General features: G+C 38.2%; 1 protein-coding gene across 3 annotated transcripts in view; it reads left to right on the plus strand.

Moving 5' to 3' along the window:
- Positions 1 to 27,661, plus strand: part of IL6ST (interleukin 6 cytokine family signal transducer) — a 61,781-nt gene that overhangs the window by 14,816 nt on the left and 19,304 nt on the right. For 2 of the 3 annotated variants that reach the window (XM_002696322.7, XM_010816769.4), the window contains exons 2-7: positions 4,959 to 5,037; positions 12,268 to 12,573; positions 13,472 to 13,592; positions 16,176 to 16,342; positions 16,895 to 17,049; positions 20,325 to 20,484. In XM_002696322.7, the coding sequence (XP_002696368.3) occupies positions 4,974 to 5,037; positions 12,268 to 12,573; positions 13,472 to 13,592; positions 16,176 to 16,342; positions 16,895 to 17,049; positions 20,325 to 20,484 (973 nt within the window). In that variant the 5' untranslated portion in view covers positions 4,959 to 4,973. The remainder of the gene's footprint in view (positions 1 to 4,958; positions 5,038 to 12,267; positions 12,574 to 13,471; positions 13,593 to 16,175; positions 16,343 to 16,894; positions 17,050 to 20,324; positions 20,485 to 27,661) is intronic. The other variant, XM_059878870.1, reaches the window with a different exon arrangement.

The following is a 27,661-nucleotide window of genomic DNA, read 5'->3' on the forward strand; positions in this document are numbered from 1 at the left end:
GTGTAGAAGAATGCTTTTATGTCCTATTTCACAAATTTAGTTTTTAATTTTTTTGCCAGTGCTGAAGGTGAGAATATTGCAGTAATTTTGTTTGTTTACTATTTTTACAAAATACAACTTACATTCAGTGAAGTCCACAAATCATAGTATAGAGCTCACGGTCACTAACCCAGCACGTTCTCTCTGTCCTTGCACTGCCCTCCCCACAAAAGTAACCACTGTCAGGACCTAGCCCCATAGATTTAAGTTAGCCTGTTTTTGAACTTAATATAAAGGAAATCATATAGACCCTACTTTTATTGCATTTGGATTCTTCTGTATTATATGTGAAATTTAGTTATGTTGCTGTGAGTACCTTTAATTTATCCTTTTTCATTGCTGTGATTTAGTTAGTTGAATATACTGCAATTTATTCTACTGCTTGTGGATTTTTGGTTTGGTTGCTTCTACTTTTCAACTTTTATGAATACAACTTCTGTGAAAATTCTTGTACATTTCTTGAAGAAATTTAGCACTCATTTCTTTTGCCTGGACGTGTTATCTGGATAGGTTTTGTTTGTTTTTAATTGAGGTCAATTTATAAACAATAAAATTCACCAACTTTTAGTGTACAGTTATTTAGAAAGCAATTTCCCTTGGGTCTCTTGCATTTCTGCATGTCTTATGAGCAATAGCTCTAACTGCCTTTTCTTCCAGACTGTCTTTTCAAGGATATTGAAAGACAGAAATGGTATCTCTTCATAAAGCAAAGAGCAGGTTTCTGACAGCCGTGGAAAACAGATGCCATGTTTCCCTCCAAAGTAGAGGGCAAGTGTACTTGTGTGTGTGTGTGTGTGTGTGTGTGTGTGTGTGTGTGTGTGTGTGTTAGTTGCTCAGCCGTGTCTGACTCTTGGCAACCCCATGGACTATAGCCTGCCAGGCTTCTCCATCCATGGGATTTTCCATGCAAGAATACTGGAGTGGGTTGCTATTTCCTTCTCCAGCAGGTGTGCTTCCTGCCATTTTAAAAGATTCAGGTTTCCAATAAGCTTAGTCTTCCTCTCCTGGAACACAACCCTCTGTGTGTACAGGTGTTCCATGACACTTTTCACAGTGTTCTGTGAATTCGGGTTTGGGCAACTGGCACAGGAAAATGCTGTTAATTCTGACTGGTGTTCCTGGTATGAGTAATAAAATCATATGTAGCTGACTCAAGAGTCTCGTGTCTTCTGCCAGTATCCATGGAACTAGCAGGTTAACTTGTAAGCAGGATCAAATCTCAGAGCCTTCACAATTCTTGACACAATTTGGTAAATTTTGACAAATGTATAAAATCTTATCACCACCATAGTCAATTCATAGCACATTTCTGTCCCCACAAGCTCCTTTGTGCCCCTGTATATCTATTCCCCTTTCTCTAGTTTTGCCATTTGTTGAATTTCTCATACATAGAATTTTACATTGTATCAGTTCAGTTCACTTGCTTACTCATGTCCAACTCTTTGTGACCCCATGGACTGCAGCACGCCAGGCCTCCCTGTGCATCACCAACTTCCGGAGTTGACTCAAACTCATGTCAGTTGTGTCGGTGATGCCATCCAACCATCTGATCCTCTGTCATCCCCTTCTGTCCTCAATCTTTCTCAGCATCAGGGTCTTTTCAAATGAGTCAGTTCTTCGCGTCAGGTGGCCAAAGTATTGGAGTTTCAGCTTCAGCATCAGTCCTTTCAATGAATATTCAGTACTTATTTCCTGTAGGATGGGCTGGTTTGATTTCCTTGCAGTCCAAGGGACTCCGAAGACTCTTCTTCAACACCACAGTTCAAAAGCATTACTTCTTTGGCACTCAGCTTTCTTTGTAGTCCAACTCACACATCCATACATGACTACTGGAAAAACCATAGTCTTGACTAGATGGACCTTTGTTGGCAAAGTAATGTCTCTGCTTTTTACTATGCCATCTATGTTTGTCATAGCTTTTCTTCCAAGGAGCAAGCGTCTTTTAATTTCATGGCTGCAGTCACCATCTGCAGTGATTTTGGAGCCCCCCAAAATAAACATCTGTCACTGTTTCCACATCTATTTGCCATGAAGTGATGGGACTGGATGCCATGATCTTAAGTTTTCTGAATGTTGAGCTTTAAGCCAACTTTTTCACTCTCCTTTTCCACTTTCATCAAGAGGCTCTTTAGTTCTTCTTTGCTTTCTATCATAAAGGTGGTGTCATCTGTATATCTGAAGTTGTTGATATTTTTCCTGGCAATCTTGATCCCAGCTTGTACTTTATCCAGCCCAGCGTTTCTCATGATGTACTCTGCATATAAGTTAAATAAGCAGGGTGACAATATATAGCCTTGATGTACTCCTTTCCCTATTTGGAATATAGCCTGTTTTGTATGGCTTGTTTCATTCAACATAGTGCTTTTGAGATTTGTTCATGCTCTTGCCTGTATCACTAGTTCGTCCCCTTTTATTGCTGAGTAGTATTCTATTGTATGGATATACTACTGTTTGAATATTTGTTTATCCTTTCACCAGTTGATTGACATTTAGATTGTTTCTAGTTTGGGGCTATTATAAGCAAAACTGCTGTAGGTTTGGATATAAGTCTTCATGTGGACATTTATTTTTATTTCTCTTGGATACATTATTAGGAGTGGAAATGCTAAGTCTTATGATGTGCTTTTAATTCGTAAAGAACTGCCAAATTGTTTTCCAAAGTGTTTGTATCATCTTACATTCCCGTCTGGCTTGTTTTTTTTTTTTTTTTTTTTAAACACAGGGTTATTGTTACCATCTTTCTAAATTCCATATATATGTGTTAGTATACTGTATTGGTGTTTTTCTTTCTGGCTTACTTCACTCTGTATAATAGGTTCCAGTTTCATCCATCTCATTAGAACTGATTCAAATGTATTCTTTTTAATGGCTGAGTAATACTCCATTGTGTATATGTACCACAGCTTTCTTATCCATTCATCTGCTGATGGGCATCTAGGTTGCTTCCATGTCCTGGCTATTATAAACAGTGCTGCGATGAACATTGGGGTACACGTGTCTCTTTCCCTTCTGGTTTCCTCAGTGTGTATGCCCAGCAGTGGGATTGCTGGATCATAAGGCAGTTCTATTTCCAGTTTTTTAAGGAATCTCCACACTGTTCTCCATAGTGGCTGTACTAGTTTGCATTCCCACCAACAGTGTAAGAGAGTTCCCTTTTCTTCACACCCTCTCCAGCATTTATTGCTTGTAGACTTTTGGATTGCAGCCATTCTGACTGGTGTGAAATGGTACCTCATAGTGGTTTTGATTTGCATTTCTCTGATAATGAGTGATGTTGAGCATCTTTTCATGTGTTTGTTAGCCATCTGTATGTCTTCTTTGGAGAAATGTCGTTTAGTTCTTTGGCCCATTTTTTGATTGGGTCATTTATTTTTCTGGAGTTGAGCTGTAGGAGTTGCTTGTATATTTTTGAGATTAGTTGTTTGTCAGTTGCTTCATTTGCTATTATTTTCTCCCATTCTGAAGGCTGTCTTTTCACCTTGCTTAGAGTTTCCTTTGTTGTGCAGAAGCTTTTAAGTTTAATTAGGTCCCATTTGTTTATTTTTGCTTTTATTTCCAATATTCTGGGAGGTGGGTCATAGAGGATCCTGCTGTGATGTATGTCGGAGAGTGTTTTGCCTATGTTCTCCTCTAGGAGTTTTATAGTTTCTGGTCTTACGTTTAGATCTTTAATCCATTTTGAGTTTATTTTTGTGTAAGGTGTTAGAAAGTGTTCTAGTTTCATTCTTCTACAAGTGGTTGACCAGAGTTCCCAGCACCACTTGTTAAAGAGATTGTCTTTAATCCATTGTATATTCTTGCCTCCTTTGTCAAAGATGAGGTGTCCATATGTGCGTGGATTTATCTCTGGGCTTTCTATTTTGTTCCATTGATCTATATTTCTGTCTTTGTGCCAGTACCATACTGTCTTGATAACTGTGGCTTTGTAATAGAGCCTGAAGTCAGGTAGGTTGATTCCTCCAGTTCCATTCTTCTTTCTCAAGATAGCTTTGGCTATTCGAGGTTTTTTGTATTTCCATACAAATTGTGAAATTATTTGTTCTAGCTCTGTGAAGAATACCGTTGGTAGCTTGATAGGGATTGCATTGAATCCCTTGTTGTCTGGCTTGTTTTAATTTGTATCTCATTATGAGTGAGGTTGAAAGTATCATTTCATATGTTTGAGTTACTTGTGTTTCCTTCTCTATAAATTGCCTGTTTGGCTCATCTTGCATGTTTTCTTCTAAACAGGGAAGGTGAGTTGTTGGAATTTTTGTAATGATTTGTAGGCATTCTTCATATATTGGGATAATTTTGGTCAGGCTATGAATTACAAGCTTATTTTTTCCTGTTTGGCTATTATCTTTTGAACTTGCCAATGGAGAGGTTTTGCCATGTAGAAATTTGTCTCTCTGAACTCTTCAGTCTCACAGAATATTTACTAGCAATGTAAGACTTCATAATATAGAAACAGGATTGCTCTTTTAATTGACCTTAAAGTATAAATTGGGCTTCCCTGGTGGCTTAGTCAGTAAAGAATCTGCATGCAATGCAGACCTGGGTTTAATCCCTGGCGCCAGAAGATCCCCTGGAGAAGGAAATGGCAACCTACTCCAGTATTCTTGCCTGGGAAATCTCATGGACACAGGAGCCTAGTGGCTCCAGTCCATGGGGTCACAAGAGTTGGACATGACTTAGTAACTAAAAACACCAAAGTATAAAGTATGTTTCCCAGCTGTATTTTACGTAGCCATAACATTAGGGGGAATAAAGAAAAATATTCTGAAGAGTTCAGTTTGTTTTCTGCATTCTCACAAGAATTTTACCACCTTTTAGAAAACAACTATACAATGGAAACAAAAGAGCTTTAGAACTTGTGTCTTTATTATGCATAGTAAGAGTAAAAATATTTAAAATAATATTGCATGTGTCTTTTACAGAAATATCTATGCAAGATGTTCACATTGCAAACTTGGATAGTGCAAGCCTTGTTTATTTTCCTCACCACTGAATCTATAGGTAAGGTTCATGAGATATCCTACTTCCCGATCCCACAAATTAGGTTTGTGTATTGCTGAATAATTATATAATTATGCTTACATATTTATTCTTTAGGATCATTATTGAAACAACGATGTTGCCTTAAAAATGGACTCAAGTTAAAATGCTCTTGACAAAGTATAATTTGTATAATTTGAGTTGAAGCACTCAGTAATCCTAAATCTTGTTCAGCTGTACTAACAGTAAGTTTAATATTGAGAAGGAAAAAAGGGAATTTTGTTAATTTTTTTAAATAAAGAAACAGAATCAGGTTTGTTAACTTTTAGCACTTCACTCCTTAATAGCCAAAGATGTCACTGAGCAGCAGTGAGATTGTGATACCAGAAGAAAGATCACTTAGAGCAGTACTGCTCCAACTGGTCCACAGCCTGAGAACTGGTTATTATTGGTCCATAATGAGTTGAGTACAGAAATTAAGAATAAATGTTTAGAAACGCTTTTAACAATTTGACATAGCCATGATATCTATGGCTATGTGATCAATGGATTTGCCTCATCAAATGTAAAACAAAAGTATATGTCTGTAAAGGATTGGGTGAAGAAAATCTAAACTGATCCTTCACCCCAGATAATTTGAGAAGCATTGCTCTAAGTCAAACCCTCTTCAAATTCAAGAACACAGCCTCTTTTTAAACACTGGAAATGATACAAACCTTAAGCTGAAATTTTTTCTCATTTAAAAGTCTTTCCTTAGTCTTAAACCCAAATTTTCTTCCTTGTAACTTTTCTCATTAATCTTAAAAATGCTTCTGTTGTAGGTCCACTTTCCTTTTCCACTGTTCAAGTCTTCAAGTATTGAAGAAATGCTTTTTAACCCCTCTCTTGCCCAAATTAAATTTACCTAGTTATCCTAATTATTCTTTGTAGGACTTGACTTCCAATCTGTATGCACTGATTACTCTCCTGACTCTTCCCTTGATTTTCCATATCATATTTAACATATAATACCATCCCACTTAATTCTAGTTAACAACAATGAAACTTTAGCCATCACTTAATCTGTGTCTCGGTTTCATGATCTGTAAGATGGGGATAGTAATGTCTCTAACTTCTAGGGTTATTGTGAGATTTAAATGAGTTAATACACACAAGGCATTTGAGCAGTACCTGGCCCATAGTATGCTTTATAAAAAGGAATGTAATAATGTATTTATTATTAAGGTTTGAATAAAATGCACTTAAGGAAAAAATATATCAGAACTTGACATATTCTAAGTATAGTGATTTTATTATTTACTTTTGAAGGATCATTTTTATTAAAGCAGCATAATTTTTTGCCAGTTAAGATACACTGTAGTTTTATGTTAAGCCATCTACCAGTCACTGAAAATTCTCAGATTGTTTTCACATCAATTACTTTTAAGCCATTTCCCCTTCACTCTATATTTGTTTATCAACCTAAATAGAAGATGTTTTTGCCAAATTTATTAGCCTATCAGTCTAGTCCTTAAGCATAATTTTGAATCCTGACATTATCCAAATTGTGGGCAATCCATTATAATCTTTTGCTGATTTGTTAAGTGTGTGTGTCTGTTTTCCCCCTAAGTTGTTGATAAAAAGGTTGAAAATAACAGGACTATATTATCTGTTGCTGCCAGACAGATTACTCTAAAGCTTCATGCCTTAAAATGGCATTACTTATTATTTCTCATGGTTTATGTGTGACAGGCTCAGTCAGACACACAGATTCTTCTTTTCTCTGTGATATCTGGGCCTCAGCTAGAATATTCAGAGATGAGTAGCTGGAATCATCTGAAGTCTCATTCACTTATTATGTCTGGTGTTGATGCTGGCTGTAGATTCAGGGCTTTGGGGCTCTTGGCTACACCACCACATGTGGTCTGTCCTTGCGGCCTTGGCTTCCTTACATGTGGCTGGGTTCCATGGCAAATGTCGCAAGAGAAAAAGAGAGCTAGTCAGAAGTTGTATTTTTTTATGATCTAGCTTTGGAAGTCACTTAGCACACTCTGTTGGCTGGGGCAGGCATAAGCACCCTTAAAGATCTAAGAGCAAAAGGGAAACATAGATCTCATTTCTTTGGAGGAGTATTAGTCACTTTGTAAGATGAGCATGTTGAATGGGATACATTTATAAGTATGACCTTCTTTGGAAAGTACAGTCTACCCCAAGGTTTGAGGGGAGGCACTTCAGCATACTCCTTTAGCCTCCCTCTCATTGACTCTTTTTAGTCAGTGATTTTTTTTATGTGTAGGTAATCAATCAAGTGAAAATGTTTTAGTTTGAAGTTACAAAATATCTGTTTTTATAGATCAAGAGTAGTAAAAAATCAGCCTGCTGCTGCTGCTAAGTCGCTTCAGTCGAGTCCAACTCTGTGCGACCCCATAGACGGCAGCCCACCAGGCTCCCCCGTCCCTGGGATTCTCCAAACAAGAATACTGGAGTGGGTTGCCATTTAAATCAGTCTAGTAACCCTGTAAAAGTAGGTTTCATTTGGCACAGGATGGTTTCAGTGAGCCTGTGCTTCATTTCGAAAACTGGAACATTTGCCTGTTTCTAGCATTTCTTATTCTGTGTGATAAAAAATTGTTAGTCTCTGGCTATATCTCATGTTCTTTAGTACTCTGAAGTATATTTCCTAGGTAAGGTTCCTTTTCATTATTAAAGAGAAAGTCAAACAGGAATGATTTTACCAAGGAACAAAGTGCGATTGGAGGAGTTTTAAGGACTTGCTCATTGTCACAGGGTAACTTACTAGTCTGTCACAGGATGGACATTGACAGGAGCTTGTGCGCTAGGACTTGCCACAGCCATGCATCAGTAATGGAAGGCCACTCAAACAGGCTGCTGCATAAGCTTTGAAACAAACATTTTGACTCTGGGCCTTATGAGCTTAATGACAGATATGGAATAAGAAGTTAATTGTTTAGTTTTTAAAAGTACTTTTATCCTTTGTGCAGTCTAGCCTGGGACCAAGTTGAGAATTGGAAGAATCTGTCTGATATTTGAGATTTACTCCATAAAAGTATCTCAGCGTTCTTTATAAAATAAACGATTGAAGTAAATTCTCTCCAAGGTTTTTGTCAGTTTTTTGATTCTCTGGTTCTATACATCTTTTACCTTAACTGCTAGAACCAGTCACCTCTGAGAGACCTTTCCAGAGTCAGTGTGACTAGATTACTTGTCTCTGGATAGCAGTAGTAATGATGATTTGTTGTTGTTTAGTCACTAAGTCATATCCGACTCTTTTGCAATGCCAGGGACGGTAGCCCACCAGGCTCTTCTGTCCATGGGATTTCCTGGGCAAGAATACTAAACTGGGTTGCCATTTCCTTCTCCAGGGGATCCTCTCGACCCAGGGAGCAAAGCTGCATCTCCTGCACTGGCAGGTAGATTCTTCACCACTGAGACACCAGGGAAGCCAAGCAGTGGTGACAGGCTACCATTTATTGGAGGCCTTTTGAAGACCAGGCATTGTAGTAGATTCTTTCCATTAATAATATCTGATCTCAATAAACTTTCAAGATAGCCATTATTATCTTCATTTTCCAAGTGAATAAATTAAAGCTGTTAGAATTTCAAATTCCATTGATAAATGGGATTCACTCAAGAAAGCTGCCTTAAGTTTCTAGATAGTGAGAATAGAGAAGGAGGATAGAATCATGTCAAGTATTGAGCATTTTATCTTGATGGTAATAGGTAGGCACTAAATAATTTAAAATAGGTAAATGGCATAATCATTTTTGAACAGTAACTTTGGGAGCTGTATGTTTAAGATAAACTAGAAGGAGGTCAGATTGTGGTATAATACGATAGCCTGAGTGCCAGCAGCCAAAATAGGGTTGATGAGAAGAGGTTGCTATACGTACTAAGAATATAGAAACAAAAAGACCGAGGGAGTGTGGAAGGAGGCTAATTAGAGAGTAAGGACTGCAAGGTTATCTGGCCTAGGCGACCGGATGGGAGTAGTGTCTCAGCAGCAATAGGGAAGTGAGAAGAAGAAAAAATAAGTTTGGAAGGGACTGTGATACATAGTCTATGCCCAACCAGTAATACTGAAGAAGCTGAACAGTTCTATGAAGACCTACAAGACCTTCTAGAACTAACACCAAAAAAAGATGCCCTTTTCATTATAGGGGACTAGAATGCAAAAGGAGGAAGTCAAGAAACACCTGGAGTAACAGGCAAATTTGGCCTTGCAGTACAGAATGAAGCAGGGCAAAGGCTAACAGAGTTTTGCCAAGAGTACACCCTGGTCATAGCAAACACCGTCTTCCAACAACACAAGAGAAGACTCTACACATGGACATCACCAGATGGTCAGTAGTGAAATCAGATTGATTATATTCTTTGCAGCCAAACATGGAGAAGCTCTATACAGTCAGCAAAAACAAAACTGGAAGCTGACTGTGGCTAAGATCATGCACACTCCTTATTGTCAAATTCAGACTTAAATTGAAGAAAGTATGGAACACCACTAGACCCTTCAGATATGACCTAAATCAAATCCCTTAAGATTATACAGTGGAAGTGACAAATAGATTCAAGAGATTAGATCTGATAGAGTGCCTGATGAACTATGGATGGAGGTTCATGACACAGTACAGGAGGCATTGATCAAGACTATCCCCAAGAAAAAGAAATGCAAAAAGGCAAAATGGTTGTCTGAAGAGGCCTTACAAACAGGTATGAAAAGAAGAGAAGTGAAAGGCAAAGGAGGAAAGGAAAGATACACCCATTTGAATGCAGAGTTTCAAAGAATATCAAGGAGAGATAAGAAAGCCTTCCTCAGTGATCAATGCAAAGAAATAGAGGAAAACAATAGAATGAAAAAGACTAGAGATTTCCTCAAGAAAATTAGAGATACTAAGGGAATTTTCAGGCAAAGATGGGCACAATAAAGGACAGAAATGGTATGGACCTAACAGAAGCAGAAGATATTAAGAAGAGGTGGCAAGAATACACAGAAGAACTGTACAAAAAAGATCTTCATGACCCAGATAATCATGATGATGTGATCACTCACCTAGAGCCAGACATCCTGAAATGCAAAGTCAAGTGGGCCTTAGGAAGCATCACTACAAACAAAGCTAGTGGAGGTGACAGAATTCCAGTTGAGCTATTTCAAATCCTGAAAGATGATGCTGTTAAAGTGCTGCACTCTATATGCCAGCAAATTTGGAAAACTCAGCAGTGGCCACAGGACTGGAAAAGGTCAGTTTTCATTCCAATCCCAAAGAAAGGCAATGCCAAAGAATGCTCAAACTACTGCACAATTGCACTCATCTCACATGTTAGCAAAGTAATGCTCAAAATTCTCCAAGCCAGGCTTCACCAGTACGTGAACTGAGAACTTCCAAATGTTCAAGCTGGATTTAGAAAAGGCAGAGGAACCAGAGATCAAATTGCCAACACCGCTGGATCATCGAAAAAGCAAGAGAGTTCCAGAAAAACATTTATTTCTGCTTTATTGACTATGTCAAAGCCTTTGACTGTGTGGATCACAACAAATTGTGAAAAATTCTTCAAGAGAAGGGTATACCAAACCACCTGACCTGCCTCCTGACCAATCTGTATGCAGGTCAAGAAGCAACAGTTAGAACTGGACATGGACGACAGACTGGTTACAGATCGGGAAAGGAGTACGTCAAGGCTGTATACTGTCACCCTGCTTAGGCTGGATGAAGCACAAGCTGGAATCAAGATTGCCAGGAGAAATACCAATAATCTCAGATACTGCAGAAAGTGAAGAGGAAACAAAGAGCCTCTTGATGAAAGTGAAAGAGGAGAGTGAAGAAGTTGGCTTAAAGCTCAACATTCAGAAAACTAAGATCATGGCATCCAGTCCCATCACTTCAGGGCAAATAGATGGGGAAACAGTGGAAACAGTGACAGACTTTGTTTTCGGGGGCTCCAAAATCACTACAATGGTGACTGCAGCCATGAAATTAAAAGATGCTTGCTCCTTGGAAGAAAAGCTATGACCAACCTAGACAGCTTATTGAGAAGCAGAGACGTTACTTTGCCAGCAAAGATCCATCTAGTCAAAGCTGTGGTTTTTCCAGTAGTCATGTATGGATGTGAGAGTTGGACTATAAAGAAAGCTGAGTGCCAAAGAATTGATGCTTTTGAACTGTGCGTGTTGGAGAAGACTCTTGAGAGTCCCATGAACTGCAAGGAGATCCCAACCAGTCCATCCAAAAGGAAATCAGGCCTCAATATTCATTGGAAGGAATGATGCTGAAGCTGAAACTCCAGTATTTTGGCCACCTGATGCCAAGAACTGACTCATTTGAAAAGACCCTGATGCTGGGAAAGATTGAAGATGAGAGGAGAAGGGGACAATAGAGGATGTGATGGTTGGGTGGCATCACCAACTCAATGGACATGAGTTTGAGTAAACTCCAGGAATTGGTGATGGACAGGGAAGCCTGGCATGGTGCAGTCCATGGGGTCACAAAGAGTTGGACATGACTGAGTGACTGAATTGAACTATGATACATATAATTTTAGACATGTTCATTTTAAAGTACTTATGAAATATCTTGTAAGCCACTGAAAACAGGAAATTAGAGTCAGAAAGAGGGGTTTATATGTCATCAACATGGAGTAGGTCATAGGAATTTATTTTTTTATATAATTTGGTTCTTTGTTTTTTAATATGAGATTATATCCCATTACTTATTGTTAAAACCAGTGTATTTGGTTGTATTATTTTACTCTTCCTGTGTTTATTTTGCTACACCCTTGCTCTTTACTTTTTGTCTGATTTTGATGTATGAACAACATATACTGTCTTTGCATGTCCCCATCTGCACCCTCAAAGGCATTCAGGACTGGCGAGAAGCAGAGACCATCGCCTGTCTTCTGGTGGGTCTATTTAGACACGGAGTGTGAGTTGAGAAACAGAATTGGTGGCAGAGCAAATATGAATCACCCTGCAGGCAAACTATTTCCTAAGGCAAGGTAGAATGTTATAAAAAGGGCTGAAATTTGCATAGGTCTTTTTTATTTTGGTAAAATCCAGTTCCATTTGCCATGTAATTGATATAATTCTTTTCAAATTTAGACATTAAATTCTGGTGATACTAACTTTCACTGTGTTTCTTCTTTTTCTGTGTCTTTAGAGATATTTTAATGATGATTGAGGAACTGTACTGATATAGAATGTCATTTTGTACCAGAAAAATTCAGTCTGTTCTTACATTTTCTGTTATTATTCCTTTCCAGGTGAACTTATAGTTCCATGTGCTCATATCCACCCTGAATCTTCAGTTGTACAACTTGGTTCGAATTTCACGGCAGTTTGTGTGCTAAAGGAAAAATGTATGGATGATTATCATGTGACTGCTAATGACATTTTCTGGAAAACAGGCCGTGTACCTGTTCCTTATGAACAATATAGTGTCATAAACAGAACAGCATCTAGTGTCACATTTCCAAATATAACTTTAATAAATGCTCTGCTCACTTGCAACATTCGTATGTTTGGACAGATTAATCGGAGTGTTTATGGAATCAGAATCATTTCAGGCTGTAAGTTTTGTTTTACTTTCTTTCAGACTTTGTCATGACTGTTGAATTATATCTTTAATGTCCATTGTCTTTTGGTCTTTTTGAAATGCAGTAACTGTCAGCTCAGTGAGTTTTGAACTGTTTTTTCTTTTTAATGTTTAAAAAAAAATAAGCTTAGAAGTAGAACTGCATTTGCATTACAAATATATAAAAGCCTAAGGAGTAACACAAGTTTAATATTTTTCCTGAAAGTCAAGCATCTGTCAGCTTTCCAGAAAAATACTTTGACAAGATATACCCACCAAAAATGTTGAGTTGAAATCTGTGACTGAGCTCATAGTAACTTTCAATATCCCTTAGTTGTGGAGAAAATACAGTGTAAAGCAATTATCTGAAGAAAGTGAATCAATACTGGAGAATGCTTTTATGTTGAAGTAGACAAATAAATTTACTATGATCCAAGAATGGATTGCCAAATTTGTGGATCGTCTAACACTATAATTTTAGCATTTGCTTTCTCTCCAGCAGAGTTTGGGAAGGGAGAGATATAAATGAGTCATTTTTGCTTCTATTTACTTGCCTCTTACTAAGATTTAAGTATTAGTTTCTAAAATACACTTGAGAAGTCAGTTGATAATGCTTTCCAGCTATAAATGAAAGTTGACTTTGTGTAGAAAGTTAACTTGAAACATACCTATTAATGACAAGTATGATAGAAAATGTATGTTACTATCTAAAATGTTTGAATTTACTTAGAAAAGAAATTAGTTTTTTAGTCACCAGTTTTTCATTATGTCTTTTCTTGGTTTTGTTTTTTTCTGTCTGATTTTGGTTATCTTAAATGTCTAGAGGAGTATATAAATTGCATGCTTTTTGTGAATATGAAGCTTTTTGAAAATTGCTAATTTTTCCCTTTTAGTGCCTCCTGAAAAACCTAAAAATTTGAGTTGCATTGTGAATGAAGGAAAGAAAATGATGTGTCAGTGGGATCCTGGAAGGGAAACATACCTGGAAACAAACTACACTTTAAAATCTGAGTGGCAAGTTATTTTAAATTTGTTGTACATTGAATTTATTAAGTTTGCCTTTGTGGTAGAATTTTTATCTTGTGAGGTAGTATTATTAAATGCAAAGTTTTAAATGTTTTACTTAACTTTTTATTTTAGAACACCTGAAATATGAAAGTAGAAAGAATAGTGTAAGAAATCCTCACGCTCATCACCGAGCTTCAGTAGTTATCAGCCCATTACCAGTCTTACTTTATATATACCCCACACTTAGATTGTTTTAAAGAAATAAACATCATCTCATCCATAAATATTTTAGTACTTTTATGGAAAAGATAAGGACACTTAAAAAAAATCCAAATATAATTGAAAATACTCTCATATTGTTACATTTTTAATTAGTGTTCAAATTTTCCCAGTTGTCTCATGAATGTATGTATATATTTTTATACTTGTCAAATCAAGATTTAAGTAATCACCACATATTGCCAATTCATACATCTTGTCTGTCTTAACCATAGGTTCTACCTTCTTTCTTTGCAGTTCAGTTGTTAAAATAATGGTTTACATTATTTAACACATTCTTCTGTCCCTTTATTTACTAAAACTTTCCATTAGATCTAGACATTTAATCAGTTTTTCCCCCCAAAAAATAATTCATAGTAGTTATATATATTTTCATTAGGAACTACCATATAATGTTTGTTTTTGTTTTTCTTATATCAAAATTTGAGCAATGGTTTCAGGTATTACAGAATTTCCCTTTAGTTTTTTTTCTTCAAATATAAAGAAAAGTTGAAAGAATTTTACAGTGAACATTTATACATACTCATTACCTAGATTCTACAGTTAACATTTTACTGTGCTTGTCTCCATCTACCAACCCATCTTGTTTTAATGAATTTCAGAGTGAGTTAGACATCCATATACTTCCACCCTTAATCACTTGAGCATTTACATCATTAATTAGATTAATTAATCCCTACACGACTGAGCGACTTCCCTTTCACTTTTCACTTTCACGCATTGGAGAAGGAAATGGCACCCCACTCCAGTGTTCTTGCCTGGAGAATCCCAGGGACCGGGGGAGCCTGGTGGGCTGCCGTCTATGGGGTCGCACAGAGTCGGACATGACTGAAGCGACTTAGCAGTAGCAGCAGCAGCATCTTCCAAATTCCAAAGGTAGATGTAAGGGATTTTTCTCCTCATTATGAATTCATATTTAAACATTTGATGTCTTGTTATTTATTGGCTGCGCCAGGTCTTAATTGCAGCATGCAGGATCTTTGATCTTCTTTGCATCATTCAGGTTCTTTAGTTGCAACATGTGAACTCTTAGTTGCGGCATGTGGGATTTAGTTCCCAGATCAGGGGTGGAACCCTGACCACCTGCATTGGGAGCGCAGAGTCTTAGCTACTGGACCATTGGGAATTCCTGATTTGATGTGTTTTAATCCATTACAGTCATTCTTCTTAATACTTAAATTGTCCCATCTTTGGTTAGTGGGAACTTTTCAGATTGGCTTATCCTTTTAACACAACTTCATGAGTTCTTTGATACCTTCCTGATTTCTGAAGTGACAAGGTGTTCCAGGTTCATCTTAATATGTTTTCTGTTCCAGACCTAGAATCAACCAATTCCCAAGTAGTCATGGTTCCACTTAGTGTGGAATACAATTAATTACTGGGTTGTTGTTTCTAGGCTTTTTTTAGTGGAAAGAACCAAAAATGTTTTTAAGATAAAATACATCATGAACTCGTACTGGTATTTCCAATTTAAAATCCAGACTATAGGTTTTTAGTTAATTCATCTATCTAACATCTATATCTCCTTTCTTCGAGCTGTTTCATTTTGCTTGTGGTTTTTAAGAATTTTCTTCATTGTATAAAGTAATAAATTAATCCACACAGATTTCTAAGACAAAGTATGTTTATAGAAGTCTCCGTACCCTGTTCCTTTTCCTTATTTCCCCACTCCTTCCAAAGGTTACCTGTTTTGGTTTGGTTTTGATTTAATATATATATGCATACATATGCATATATATTCTTAATTGATGCATGATTTAAACGTATGTGAGTAAATTTAGTCATATCACTTGAAACTTTCTATGGTAATAGAAAATTAGAAAGTGGTTGAGTGGTTGGAAAGGGGCTGAGGGAATTTTCTGGAAGGATAGAAATTCTATCCCTGCTCTATCACCTCCTAGCATATTGTGTTTTGAAAAAGCATACTGTGCTTAAAGAAACACATTGCTGATACTGTAAAGATTCTGTTCAAGGAAAGGAAAAAAACTGGACTAATATCACTAATAAGTTTTGAAGAAGGGTCATTGGGTTAGAGCATAAGATTCTAAATATGATATTCTTGGAGTAAAATTTTGAAAATAATCTTGTGTTTTAAGATATAGATCAAACTCAGTTTTAAAGAAAAACAGGTGAATTTTTAACAGATTTTGTTTCTAGTGTTCAATAGTTTGTTTTAAATGTATTGAAATTAACTTATTTATTCTAAGCTATGATAATCTGGGTCTCATCAAACTCTTTTCAAGTAACCTTTTTCACTCTAATTTATTCAAATCCATTTTTAATGACTGATTTTACCATTTTTGTATTTAGGGCAACAGAGAAGTTTGATGATTGTAAAGCAAAACGTGACACCCCCACCTCATGCACTGTTGATTATCCTCCTGTGTATTTTGTCAACATTGAAGTCTGGGTAGAAGCAGAGAATGCCCTTGGGAAGGTTACCTCAGATCATATCAATTTTGATCCTGTAGATAAAGGTATTTATAAACCTAAATTTGAGAATTTATTAGAATATACAGTGTCTTATAAATTAGTTTTGAGTTCAATATATAAATAATAAGCTTTTATTTTCTTAGTGACTTCTACAAACTAACTTTATCAACATTAAAAATACTTTGGGAAAAGAAAAATATCCATAATCCAACCACACTGACAGCTGTTTTTATTTTTAATATTATCTCTGATATCTATTCAGATATCAAACATCTTACAGCATTATAGTCATAGTGTATATGCTTCATTTTTATACTTTTTATAAATTCCATATGTCATCACTATTTAACTTAATGTCTGAACCTGAAAATATTAACAAATGTAATAAATTGACAAGGAAAAGAACTAGAATTTCTTTAGGAACCTTTTCCTTCCATTATAGTAGTATGGTATAGCATTTTTTTAGACAAATTTGTTCATTTGGTGAGAATAAATGCATAGCATATTATGAAATAAAATATAAAGAGCATATTGGACTTTGTAAGAAGTTGTAAAAGTAAACCATGGTAAACATTAGGATCTTTTTTATTTTTCAGTGAAGCTCAATCCACCACATATTTTATCAGTCAACAGTTCAAAGGAACTGTCTAGTATTTTAAAATTGACATGGACTGATTCACGTTTTAAGAGTTTTATAACACTGAAATATGACATTCAATATAGGACCAAAGATGCCTCAACTTGGAACCAGGTAAATTGAAAGTTACTGTTTATTCAAGTAGTCTTTTCTTTAACCCACTAACCTAAAAGTCTCAGTCATTTTCTGAATGTCTTAAATTTCTGGTTATGTGAAGTAGTTTGCTTGACACTTCTAGAGCTGTATTTCAAGCAAGGACCAATAGGAAGACATCCAGACAGAGAATACAATTTTGCTCAGCACAGTAGATTTTAAGTGAAGTATGGAAGTGATGCAGAATGAGAGGGAATAGCATTTCTAGTGAGAGGTGAAAGGGCCACAGATAAGAGGAAGCAGATTAGGTAGAGGAGTAAGAATGAAGAGATTATATGGGTAAGGTAGAGCAGGCATTAACAAACTACATCTGCAGGCCAAATTCAGCCTGTCATCTGTTTTTGTAAATAAAGTTTTATTGGAACACAGCCACAAACATTTGTTTACATATTCTTTCTGATGATTTTTGTGCTACATAGAAAGAGTTGAATAACTGCAACAGAGACCATCTGGCCCACAGCCTAAAGTATTTACAGTCTAGCCCTTTATAGAAAGTTTGCCAACCCATGAAATAGAGGGATTGTAAGATTGAAAAATAAAAGGACTGTATACCCAAAATTACAACAAACTGTGGAAAATTCTTAAAAGAAATGGGAATACCTTACCTGCCTCCTGAGAAGCCTATATGCAGGTCAAGAAGCAGCAGTTAGAACTGGACATGGAATAATGGACTGGTTCAAAATTGGGAAAGGACTACGTCAAGACTATATATTGTCACCCTGCTTATTTAACTTACATGCAGAGTACATCGTTTGAGCTTCCCTGGTGGCTCAGATGGTAAAGAATCTGCTTGCAGTATGGCAGACTCAGGTTCAGTCCCTGGGTTGGGAAGATCCCTTGGAGAAGGGAATGGCAACCCACTCCATTATTCTTGCCTGGAGAATTCCATAGACAGAAGAGCCTGATAGGCTACAGTCCGTGGGGTCGCAAAGCTGGACACGACTGGGCAACTACCACTTTACTTTTAACTTTCTTTCACATCATGTGAAATGCTGGACTGGATGTGTCACCAACTGAAATCAAGATTGCTGGGAGAAATAACAACCACCTCAGATATGCAGATAGAGGAACTTAAGAACCTGTTGATGAAGGTGAAAAAGAAGAGTGAACAAGCTGGCTTAAAACTCAGCATTCATAAACCTAAGATCATGGCATCTGGTCATGTCACTTCATGGCAAATAGACAGGGAAAAAATGGAAACAGTAGCAGATTTTATTTTCTTAGGCTCCAGAATCACTGTGGATGGTGACTGCAGCCATGAAATTAGAAGACACTTGCTCTTTGGAAGAAAAGCTATCACAAACCTAGACAGTATATTAAAAAGCAGACATCATTTTGCTAACAAAGGTCCATCTAGTCAAAGCTATAGTTTTTCCACTAGTCACATACAGATGTAAGAGTTGGACCATAAAAGAAGGCTGAGCACCAAAGTATTGATCCTTTCAAACTGTGGTGCTGGAGAAGACTCTTGAGAGTCCCTTGAACTGCAAGGAGATCAAACCAGTCAATCCTAAAGGAAATCAACCCTGAATATTCATTGGAAGGACTGATGCTGAAGCTGAAGCTCCAGTATTTTGGCCACCTTGATGTGAAGAGCCAACTCAACTGGAAAAGACCCTGATGCTAGGAAAGATTGAAAGCAGGAAGAGAAGGCGGTAACAGAGGATGAGATGATTGGATGGCATCATTGACTTAGTGGACATGAATTTGAGCAAACTTCAGGAGATAGTGAAGGACAGGGAAGCCTGGTATACTATAGCCCATGGGGTTGCAAAGAGTCGGATCCGACTTAGTGACTGAATACCACCACCACCACCCATCTTATAACAGATGATGTTATAAGCAGAAGAAATACTAGGAGCTTTTAATTTAAAAGGTTATCATCATAGCATTGAGATCTGCATACTACTCTCTGTTGTAACTCCATTTATCATTAACAGTATGCCTTTGCTTTGTTTCTCTGGTTGCAATAATGAGCTCCGAAGGGAATTGAGCTCCGAAGGGAATTGAGCCCGTGACCTTCCTGCTTCTGTCCTCCATTCCACATGGACTCAGAATACAATCAGAAAAAGCAACAAACTAAAGTGGATTAGCTTCATGTTGTACATGAGGATTGTACAGAGAAGATATATACCAGAAGTTCTTCAAAATTTTTTCAATATCATAGAATCTTAATTCACTTGTATAAAAAAGACTGACACATTTTGTATTCAATATTGAAATCTCAGAGTGGTAGAAGGAACCTGTTATTTATGTTTGAAGTGAAGTGAAGTGAAGTTGCTCAGTTGTGTCCTACTCTTTGCGATCCCATGGACTGGGGCCTGCCAGGATCCTCTGTCCATGAAATTCTCCAGGCAAGAATACTGAAGTAGGTTGCCATTTCCTTCTCCAGGGGATCCTCCTGACCTAGGGATCGAACCTCGGTCTCCTGTATTGTAGGCAGACGCTTTACTGCCTGAGCCACCAGGGAAATCACTAAATCTGTGTTTAGTCTACTCTTTTTTTCTGAAAATCAAGTTTATCTACAAAGATAGCTTTTGTTTTTCATAATTGGGCTGAATATCTTCCTTTTGCCCATCTAGATTTATATTCTACCTTTCTTCACCTACTGTTTGTCTTGGGATGCAGACCTGTATGGATTTTATTTGTTGGTTGTGGAGGGGTCTTGGCAAGAGGGAGGAGAGAGAGAAGTGAGATCATATTTTTTGCGCTGCTTCCTCCCTAAAGCTTTCCTGTCTCAACCTAAAGTCACTATTTCTCTCAAGTTAACCCTTTGTGACCCTGTTCTTCCAGGTTCTGGTACCACCCCTCTTCCCTTTGATTCTAAAGGTGGTAACACCACTAAGCCCCAGAGTACTGCCTGTACTATCTAATAAGGTTTCCTACACTCTGCTCATATTTCCTTTATTAAACCCTCCTTGAATTAAATTTTAATTGGAATTTCTCTTTTTCCTGTTAAGACCATGAGTGTTATAGGAGCATAGAAGAAAGAAATAAAAAAAGGATGAGAAGATTAATAATACTTGTTTCCATATTTCCCAAACCTATTAAGTTTTACTAATTTTGACTGCTTTTTTCACTTGAATTTATTTCTCTGCAGAGCTTGAGTCAAATTAGTCTTTTTTCATTAGTTATTAGGCTTGTTTCATATATTAGCTTCTAAATATTAGGCAACTTAGAAGATCTGTAATAAATACCTCTGGATTTTTTTGTTGGTCAATTTGCTTTGTTTTCAGGTTCCTCCTGAAGATACATCATCTACCCGATCTTCATTCACTGTTCAGGACCTTAAACCTTTTACAGAATATGTGTTTAGGATTCGTTGTATGAAGGAAGATGGTAAAGGATATTGGAGTGACTGGAGTGAAGAAGCAAGTGGTATCACATATGAAGATAGTAAGTAAATAAATATATAAAGAAAAAAATTTTTGAATTTTGACTATAAATTTTATCTACTTTTAATAATATAGACTTCATTACATCTTTTGTGATCATTTTATTCAAACTGATATTTTATACTTTTTAAAGGACCTCAAGATATAAAATTTAATATACATTATTGATAGTACAAATCTATTTAATATAATTAAAGGAAATTGTGGAATGGTATCTTAGCTACAATGAGAAAACCATTAATAGTTGGTAAATCCAGAACATTTTATTAAAGGAGAGTAGTCTCGAAATATCTCTAACTAGAGGATCATATCCTGAGTCTTTAAAATCATATTACCTACCAAAATGTGCGTTAGACCTTCACTATCAAAAAGATAGCTGTACTGTAGTTTTTATTCATTTTTTTATCAGTACTTAATAAGCCCCTGAAAAAGTATCATTGCATTTTAATCAGTTGGTTTATTTTCATTTTCCCTTTGTTTTTCACGATAATACAAGGCATATAGGTAGAATCCAAAAGGCATAAAAGGATATACAATATGAAGTAAGATTCCTTCCCCAAAGCATCTGATGTTACTAATTTCATCTATAACCATCAAGAAATAATCCTATGGAGGGGGGAAGACAAGATGGCAGAGGAGTAGTGGACACCTTCACAAATGTTTCAGGAATACATCTTCAGATTCAGAAGATCTTTTAGAACACCAGCTGAGAGCAGGCAGGAGTCCCTGATCCCTGGAAACGAATGTATAGATCCACACAAAACTTGGCAAGACCAAAGAAGGAAGTGAGAGAGAGGAGAGTAAGCAGGCTGGACCTGTACTTGGAGGGTGAGGGAACTGAAGCAGGGGTCAGATCACCACATTTGGGGCATTGTTTGGGATGCAGGGAAGCATTTGAGGCTGTTAGAGAGTGCAGCAGTTGATCTGTGACAGTCTGAATGGAGTGAGAACCACACAGACGATCCTTGCCACATCCATATGTATCCCAGACAGGAGTGCAAGTCCTCTGGAATGCGTGGTGGCTGGGAGCTGAAATGTAGGGATTGGGGAGCAATCCCAGGGTGAGGTCTGCTGTTGATTGCAGATGGCCCCTGGGGATGTGAGGGAGGAGATTGCAGAGGGGATTGCCTTTGGAGGAAAGTCAGGTAGTCATGGAGGTAAGGTGACACTGCTGAGTCACATGCAGGGGATGGAGCCATCACTGTAGTGTCTCTGTCTCCACATGTCAGCTGAACAACAGAGAAAGAACCCAGAGAGGGTGGCCCTTTGAGTGCCTGACACACTAAGCAACAGAGAAGCACCCCAGCCAGCTTCCCTGGTGGCTCAGACAGTAAAGTATCTGCCTGTTATGCTGGAGACCCGGGTTCAATTCCTGGGTTGGGAAGATTGCCTGAAGAAGGGAATGACAAGCCCCTCCAGTATGCTTGCCTGGAGAATTCCATGGATAGAGGAACACAGTGGGCTACTGTCCATGGATTGCAGAGTCAGACATGATTGAGCGACTAATACTTTCACACTTCATCACCACCCTGGGGGGACCTCTGAGTGCCTTCTTTGCCAAGAAACAAGGAAAGGACCAGCCAGGGAGGCCCTTTGAGGCTACAGGCCGTGAGAGGTTAGAAAAAAACTCGTAATAGTGCCACAGCTCCTGCACCTGAGGCACCTGGCATCTCTGCGCACTTTGTGCCTCCAGGGTGAGAGGGTAACACGCAGGAAGGCTGGGGGTCTCCAGACGGAGGAAATAGGCTGCACGAGTCAGACATTTTTCCTCTCAAGTGGCAGGAGGAAACAAACTACAAGTGACAGGATTTTTTTTCCCTTCTCTATACAAAATTATACATTTTGTGTATGTATATATATATATATATATATATATATATATATATATATATATATATGGCTTCCCTCACAGCTTAGTTGGTAGAGAATCTACCTGCAATGCAGGAGACTTGGGTTCGATTCCTGGGTTGGGAAGATCACCTGGAGAAGGAAATGGCAACGCACTCCAGTATTGCCCGGAGAAGCCCGCAGGCTAGTCAATGGGTTGCAAGAGTCGGAAATGACTGAGCGACTAAGCACGCATGCGCGCGTGCGCGCACGCACGCGCACACACACACACACACACACACACACACGCGCACACACACACACACACACACGCGCGCGCGCGCGCACGATAATGGCTCAACAAACCGGTATGTTTTACTCATACAATTGTTCTCCTAATCTATGTTAATGAGACTATGTATTTGTTTGGAAACCTGCGTTTCTTCAAGACTCGTGTCAATCATTTTAAGGCCCAGGATGACTCACCTTGTGCCAGTGTTATCTCAGAATGAATGTTGTGGGTGAGGGGTCTGGTGCCATTCTCTCAAGTTTTGAGACATTTCCTTTCTCTAATTAGTAGCCTGCTAGTAGGTATATATATAGAACTTCCTGCTAAAGACCAGCAAGGGAGCACTGTTTCTGCCCCCTTCTGATGTCTATGTCAGAAGTCTTCTGTCTCTTTTATACTTTAATAAAACTTTATTATACAAAAGCTCTGAGTGATCAAGCCTCATTACTGGCCCTGGATTGAATTCCTCTCCTCTGGAGGCCAAGAATCCTTGCGTCTTTCATGGCTCAGCAACAACCTTTCAAGGGTCCTCACAATCCAAGCAACTGTGCTACCTGCACACTTGATCCCTACTGGGGCAGAGCTGCCAGAGGCTTGAAAAAACCCTAACATACCTCCTGTGTCCATGGCCACAGGCTCCCCTGTGCTGCCAAGGTCCCCATAATCCAAGTAGCCTCACCACCTCCATGCTTTATCCTCTCTGGGGCAGAGTGGCCAGAGGCTAGAAAAACCCTAAGAGCACTATATCTCCTGTACCTGTGACTACCAGCTCCCCTACGTTCCTGGCACTGCCAGGGTCCCCATAATCGAAGCACCTCTACACCCGGTCCTCACTGAGGCAGACCCAAGTCCTCCAAGGCAGCCTCAGGAGCAGACTCCTGTGGACGACTCATATTCAGAGGAAGGGATAAAACCACAGTTGAACTGTGGGGGCAGTGTGGCTAAGGAAGAGGATTGAAAACCTTTCACCTTTCCACCAGCTGTACAAGCTGCAGATTAAACCTACACAGTCAAGTAGGCAGACTCTGTGTGTACGGAATATATAAAAGGAGAATGAGAACTCCCACAAAAGAAAATGCCTCACTCTGGCAGCTGTGGACATTGGAGGCAAGAACATTCAGGAATAGGGCCAGATTATAGAGTCTGAGCTGTCCCCACAGCAGGTCCAGAGACCAGCCGGATATTGGAGGGCATCCTAGGGAGGCAGAGGTGATTCATAGTGAGGGAAAGGATGCTGACAGTTGAGATCAGAGAAAAACATTTTTTATTATTCTGATTCATTCTGTAGTTGGTTCTGGATTTTTTTTTTTCCCCTATTGCTGTGGTGGTCCATTTTATTAACTCTAAGCTTTGGAGAACTTTTTTTTTAATCACACTTTATATTTCCTTTATATACTTCTACGTCTGTGTTGTCTTTTTGCAGTTTTATGGGTTTTTTTCTTTTAAAAATTGTTTTGCTTGTTTATTTTTCTTGTTGTTCTTTTCCTGGTATATTCTTTAATATATATAAACCTTTTTAAAAACATACTTCTATTTAACTTTGCTTTTCTATCTTTTGCCTTCCTTTTCTTTCACCCTGTTCATTAGTCTGTTTTGGTTTTCTTTTTTTGCTTTATTCCCCAGTTGGCAGTCTGCTTCGTCTTGTTTTCTGATTTGTGTTTTGTTTTTAATTGGTCGATACCATTGTTGCTTTCCTTTGTTCACCACCAGGTCACTCTCTTTATATTTTCTTTTCTTTGGACTGTTCTGCGTGTGCGTGTGTGCACGCACCTTTGTCTTTGACATTTGTCTGATTTTGTATTTACTGTTTGGGATTCATTTTTTGTTTCTTGTTTTGTTTTCTGTTTTGTGTGTGTGTTGTGAAAGTGAAAGTCACTCAGTCATGTCCGACTCTGTGTGACCCCATGAAACTGTAGCCTGCCAGAGTCTTGTGTCCATAGGATTCTCCAGGAAAGAATACTGGAGTGGGTTGCCATGCTCTTCTCCAGGGGATCTTCCCGACCCAGGGATAGAACCTGGGTCTCCTACATTGAAGGCAAATTCTTTACCATCTGAGCCACCTGGGAAGCCCTGTGTTTGTTTCAGTCCTCTTTAATGCCATAATAAATGGCTTATGGAGTCTTGATTCCCTGGCCAGATATCAGGCCCTGAGCCTTTGGAGTGAGAGGGTTGCATCCAGGACCCTAGACTGCCAAAGAACTCCTGACCCCACGAAGTATTAATCCGTGAGAATTCCCATGAAGACTTCCACCTGTATCCAGGACCCAGCAGCACCCAGTACAGGATTCTTCACCCAAAGAACAAGCAAAACAAAAACAAACCCAGTCATCAGCAGACCAGCTTCCCACAGATACCCGAGAATACCACCTTACACAGCCCTGCCCATCAGAGGAAAAAAAATTCACCTCCTCCCCTCAGAAGGCAGGCACAAGTCCTTCCCAACATAAAGCATACCACTGGAACAACCTCACCCACAAAGGGCAGAAACCAAAAGGAAGAAGGAATACAACCCTAAAGGCTGGGAAAAGGAGACTCAAACACAGTTGTCATGACGGTATGGTACTGGCACAAAAACAGAAATACAGACTGATGAAAGAAGATAAAAAGCCTAGAGATAAACACACGCACCTATGGGCACCTTATCTTTGACAAAGGAGGCAAAGATGTACAATGGAGAAAAGATAGTCTCTTCAATAAGTGGTGCTGGGAAAACTAGACAACTACCTGAAAAAGAATGAAATTGGAACACTTCCTAACACCATACAGAAAAATAAACTCAGAATGAATTAAAGACCTAAATGTAAGACCAGAAACTATGAAACTCTTAGAGGAAAACATAGGCAAAACACTCTTTTAACATAAATCAAAGCAAGATCCTCTATGACCTACTTCCTTAAATAATGGAAATAAAAACAAGTGGGACCTAATTAAAAGTTTTTGTACAGCAAAAGAAACTAAAAACACGGCGAAAAGGCAGCCCTCAGAATGGGGGAAAATAATAGCAAATGAAACAACTGACAAAGGATTAATCTCAAAAATAACCAAGCAGCTCATGCAACTCAATACCAGGAAAACAACCCAATCAGAAAGTGGGCAGAAGACCTAAGCAGACATTTCACCAAAGACGTACAGATGGCTGATAAATACATGCAAAGATGCTTAACATCACTCATTATTAGAGGAATGCAAGTCAAAATTTAAAATTACAATGAGAAGTCACCTCATACCAGTCAGAATCGCCATCATCAAAAAAATCTACAAACAGTAAATGCTGGAGAGGGTGTGGAGAAAAGGGAACCCTCTTGCACTGTTGATGGGAATGCAAATTGATACAGCCCACTATGGAGGACAATATGGGGATTCCTTTAAAAACTAGGAATAAAACTACCGTATGACCCAACAATCCCATTACTGGCATATACCCTGAGAAGACTATTATTGAAAAAGACACATGTACCCCAGTGTTCATTGCAGCATGATTTACAGTAGCAAGGACATGGAAGCAACCTAGATGTCCATCGATGAATGGATAAAGAAGCTGTGGTACATGTATGCAATGGAATATTACTCGGCCATAAAAAGGAACACATTTGAGTCCGTTCTAATGAGGTGAATGAACCTAGAGCCTATTATACAGAATGAAATAAGTCAGAAAGAGAAAAATGTTGTATATTAACACATACATATGGAATCTAGAAAGATGGTACTGATGAATCTATCTGCAGGGCAGCAATGGAGATGCAGACATAAGAGAACAGACTTGTGGCCACCAGGGAGAAGGAGAGGGCTGGACGAATGGAGAGAGTAGCATGGAAATATATATGCTACCATGTAGAAAACAGATCACCAGTGGGGATTGGCTGAATGACTTAGGGAGTTTAAACCAGTGCTCTGTGACAATCCAGAGGAGTGGGATGGGGTGGGAGGTGGGAGCAAGGTACCAGAGGGAAAGGACGTGTGTACTTATGGCTGATTTATACAGATTGATACATGGCAGAAACCAACACAATATTATAAAGCAGTTAGCCTTTAATTGAAATAATCCTATGGAATACAGATTTTTTTCTAAACATTTTCTTGTCACGGTCACCCTCTTGAGGTGTCAGTGGCAGCGGCTATGACTTTGAAACCTTCCCTATCTCCTAAATCCCTTCACTTCCACAGAGCTCTGCCAAAGGTTTCATGAAAGTTATGTGAATTGAGAATGTCAAAGGCAGAAAATTAAAGTACCATTCTCCACCACAAATTTTCTCTTATTCTGAAAAATGCCAAGAAAGAAAGTAATCTACTCTTGCTGGTTTGGGAGTCAGATACCTTTGTCTTGGCTAGGTATTTTGAAACTGGTATTCTTGAAGAGTTTAAAAGTACGTTGATCAGTTTGGGGGAGTTCCTAAACTACTTTAAGATGTAGACAAAATATTGGGGTTCCTACTTGTGTGCATTTTCTGAAGAGATGGCACATAACCTTTGTCAAATCAAAAGAGATTTCCTGGTGTCCAAAAAGCTATGAACAATTGGATTATGCATTTCTTCAAATTAGTGAAAGAAGCAAGAGTTTTTTTTTAACATCTGATATTAAAAAACATCACAGTTTTTTGACCATTTCTAGCCTCTAAAATTTCCTGTATAGCTTTGTGTTCTTTATTCTTCCGGGATACTGCACTGTACTCATGTATGTATCTGTTCAAAGCCCCTGTACCAGCAGGTTTTCCCCCAGCCTTCCTGGTGTGCCTTTCCTCTTTGTTTTGTCCAACTGTAGTTAACTTCTTCATGGTCAGCACAACACTGCTTATATTTTACTCAGATTGTTTTTTATTCTATTTAATGCCATATTTTGCAATTATAAAATTTTTGAATTTTTAAAACCTAATTAGCAATCAGATTTGATGTTTTGTAAAGTGCTTTTTCACATGGTTGGTGATTATTACAACAATTCTGTGAATTTATTTATATTATATTCCATTACATTGACTCCCACTATAAGGTAATAAACTTAATACTATGCTTACTCCATTTATTTTGTCTTATATCCTTAAATATATTCATTTAGGGATCGTACACA

This window comes from Bos taurus, chromosome 20, assembly GCF_002263795.3.
Source record: "Bos taurus isolate L1 Dominette 01449 registration number 42190680 breed Hereford chromosome 20, ARS-UCD2.0, whole genome shotgun sequence".
NCBI classification, from domain to species: domain Eukaryota; kingdom Metazoa; phylum Chordata; class Mammalia; order Artiodactyla; family Bovidae; genus Bos; species Bos taurus.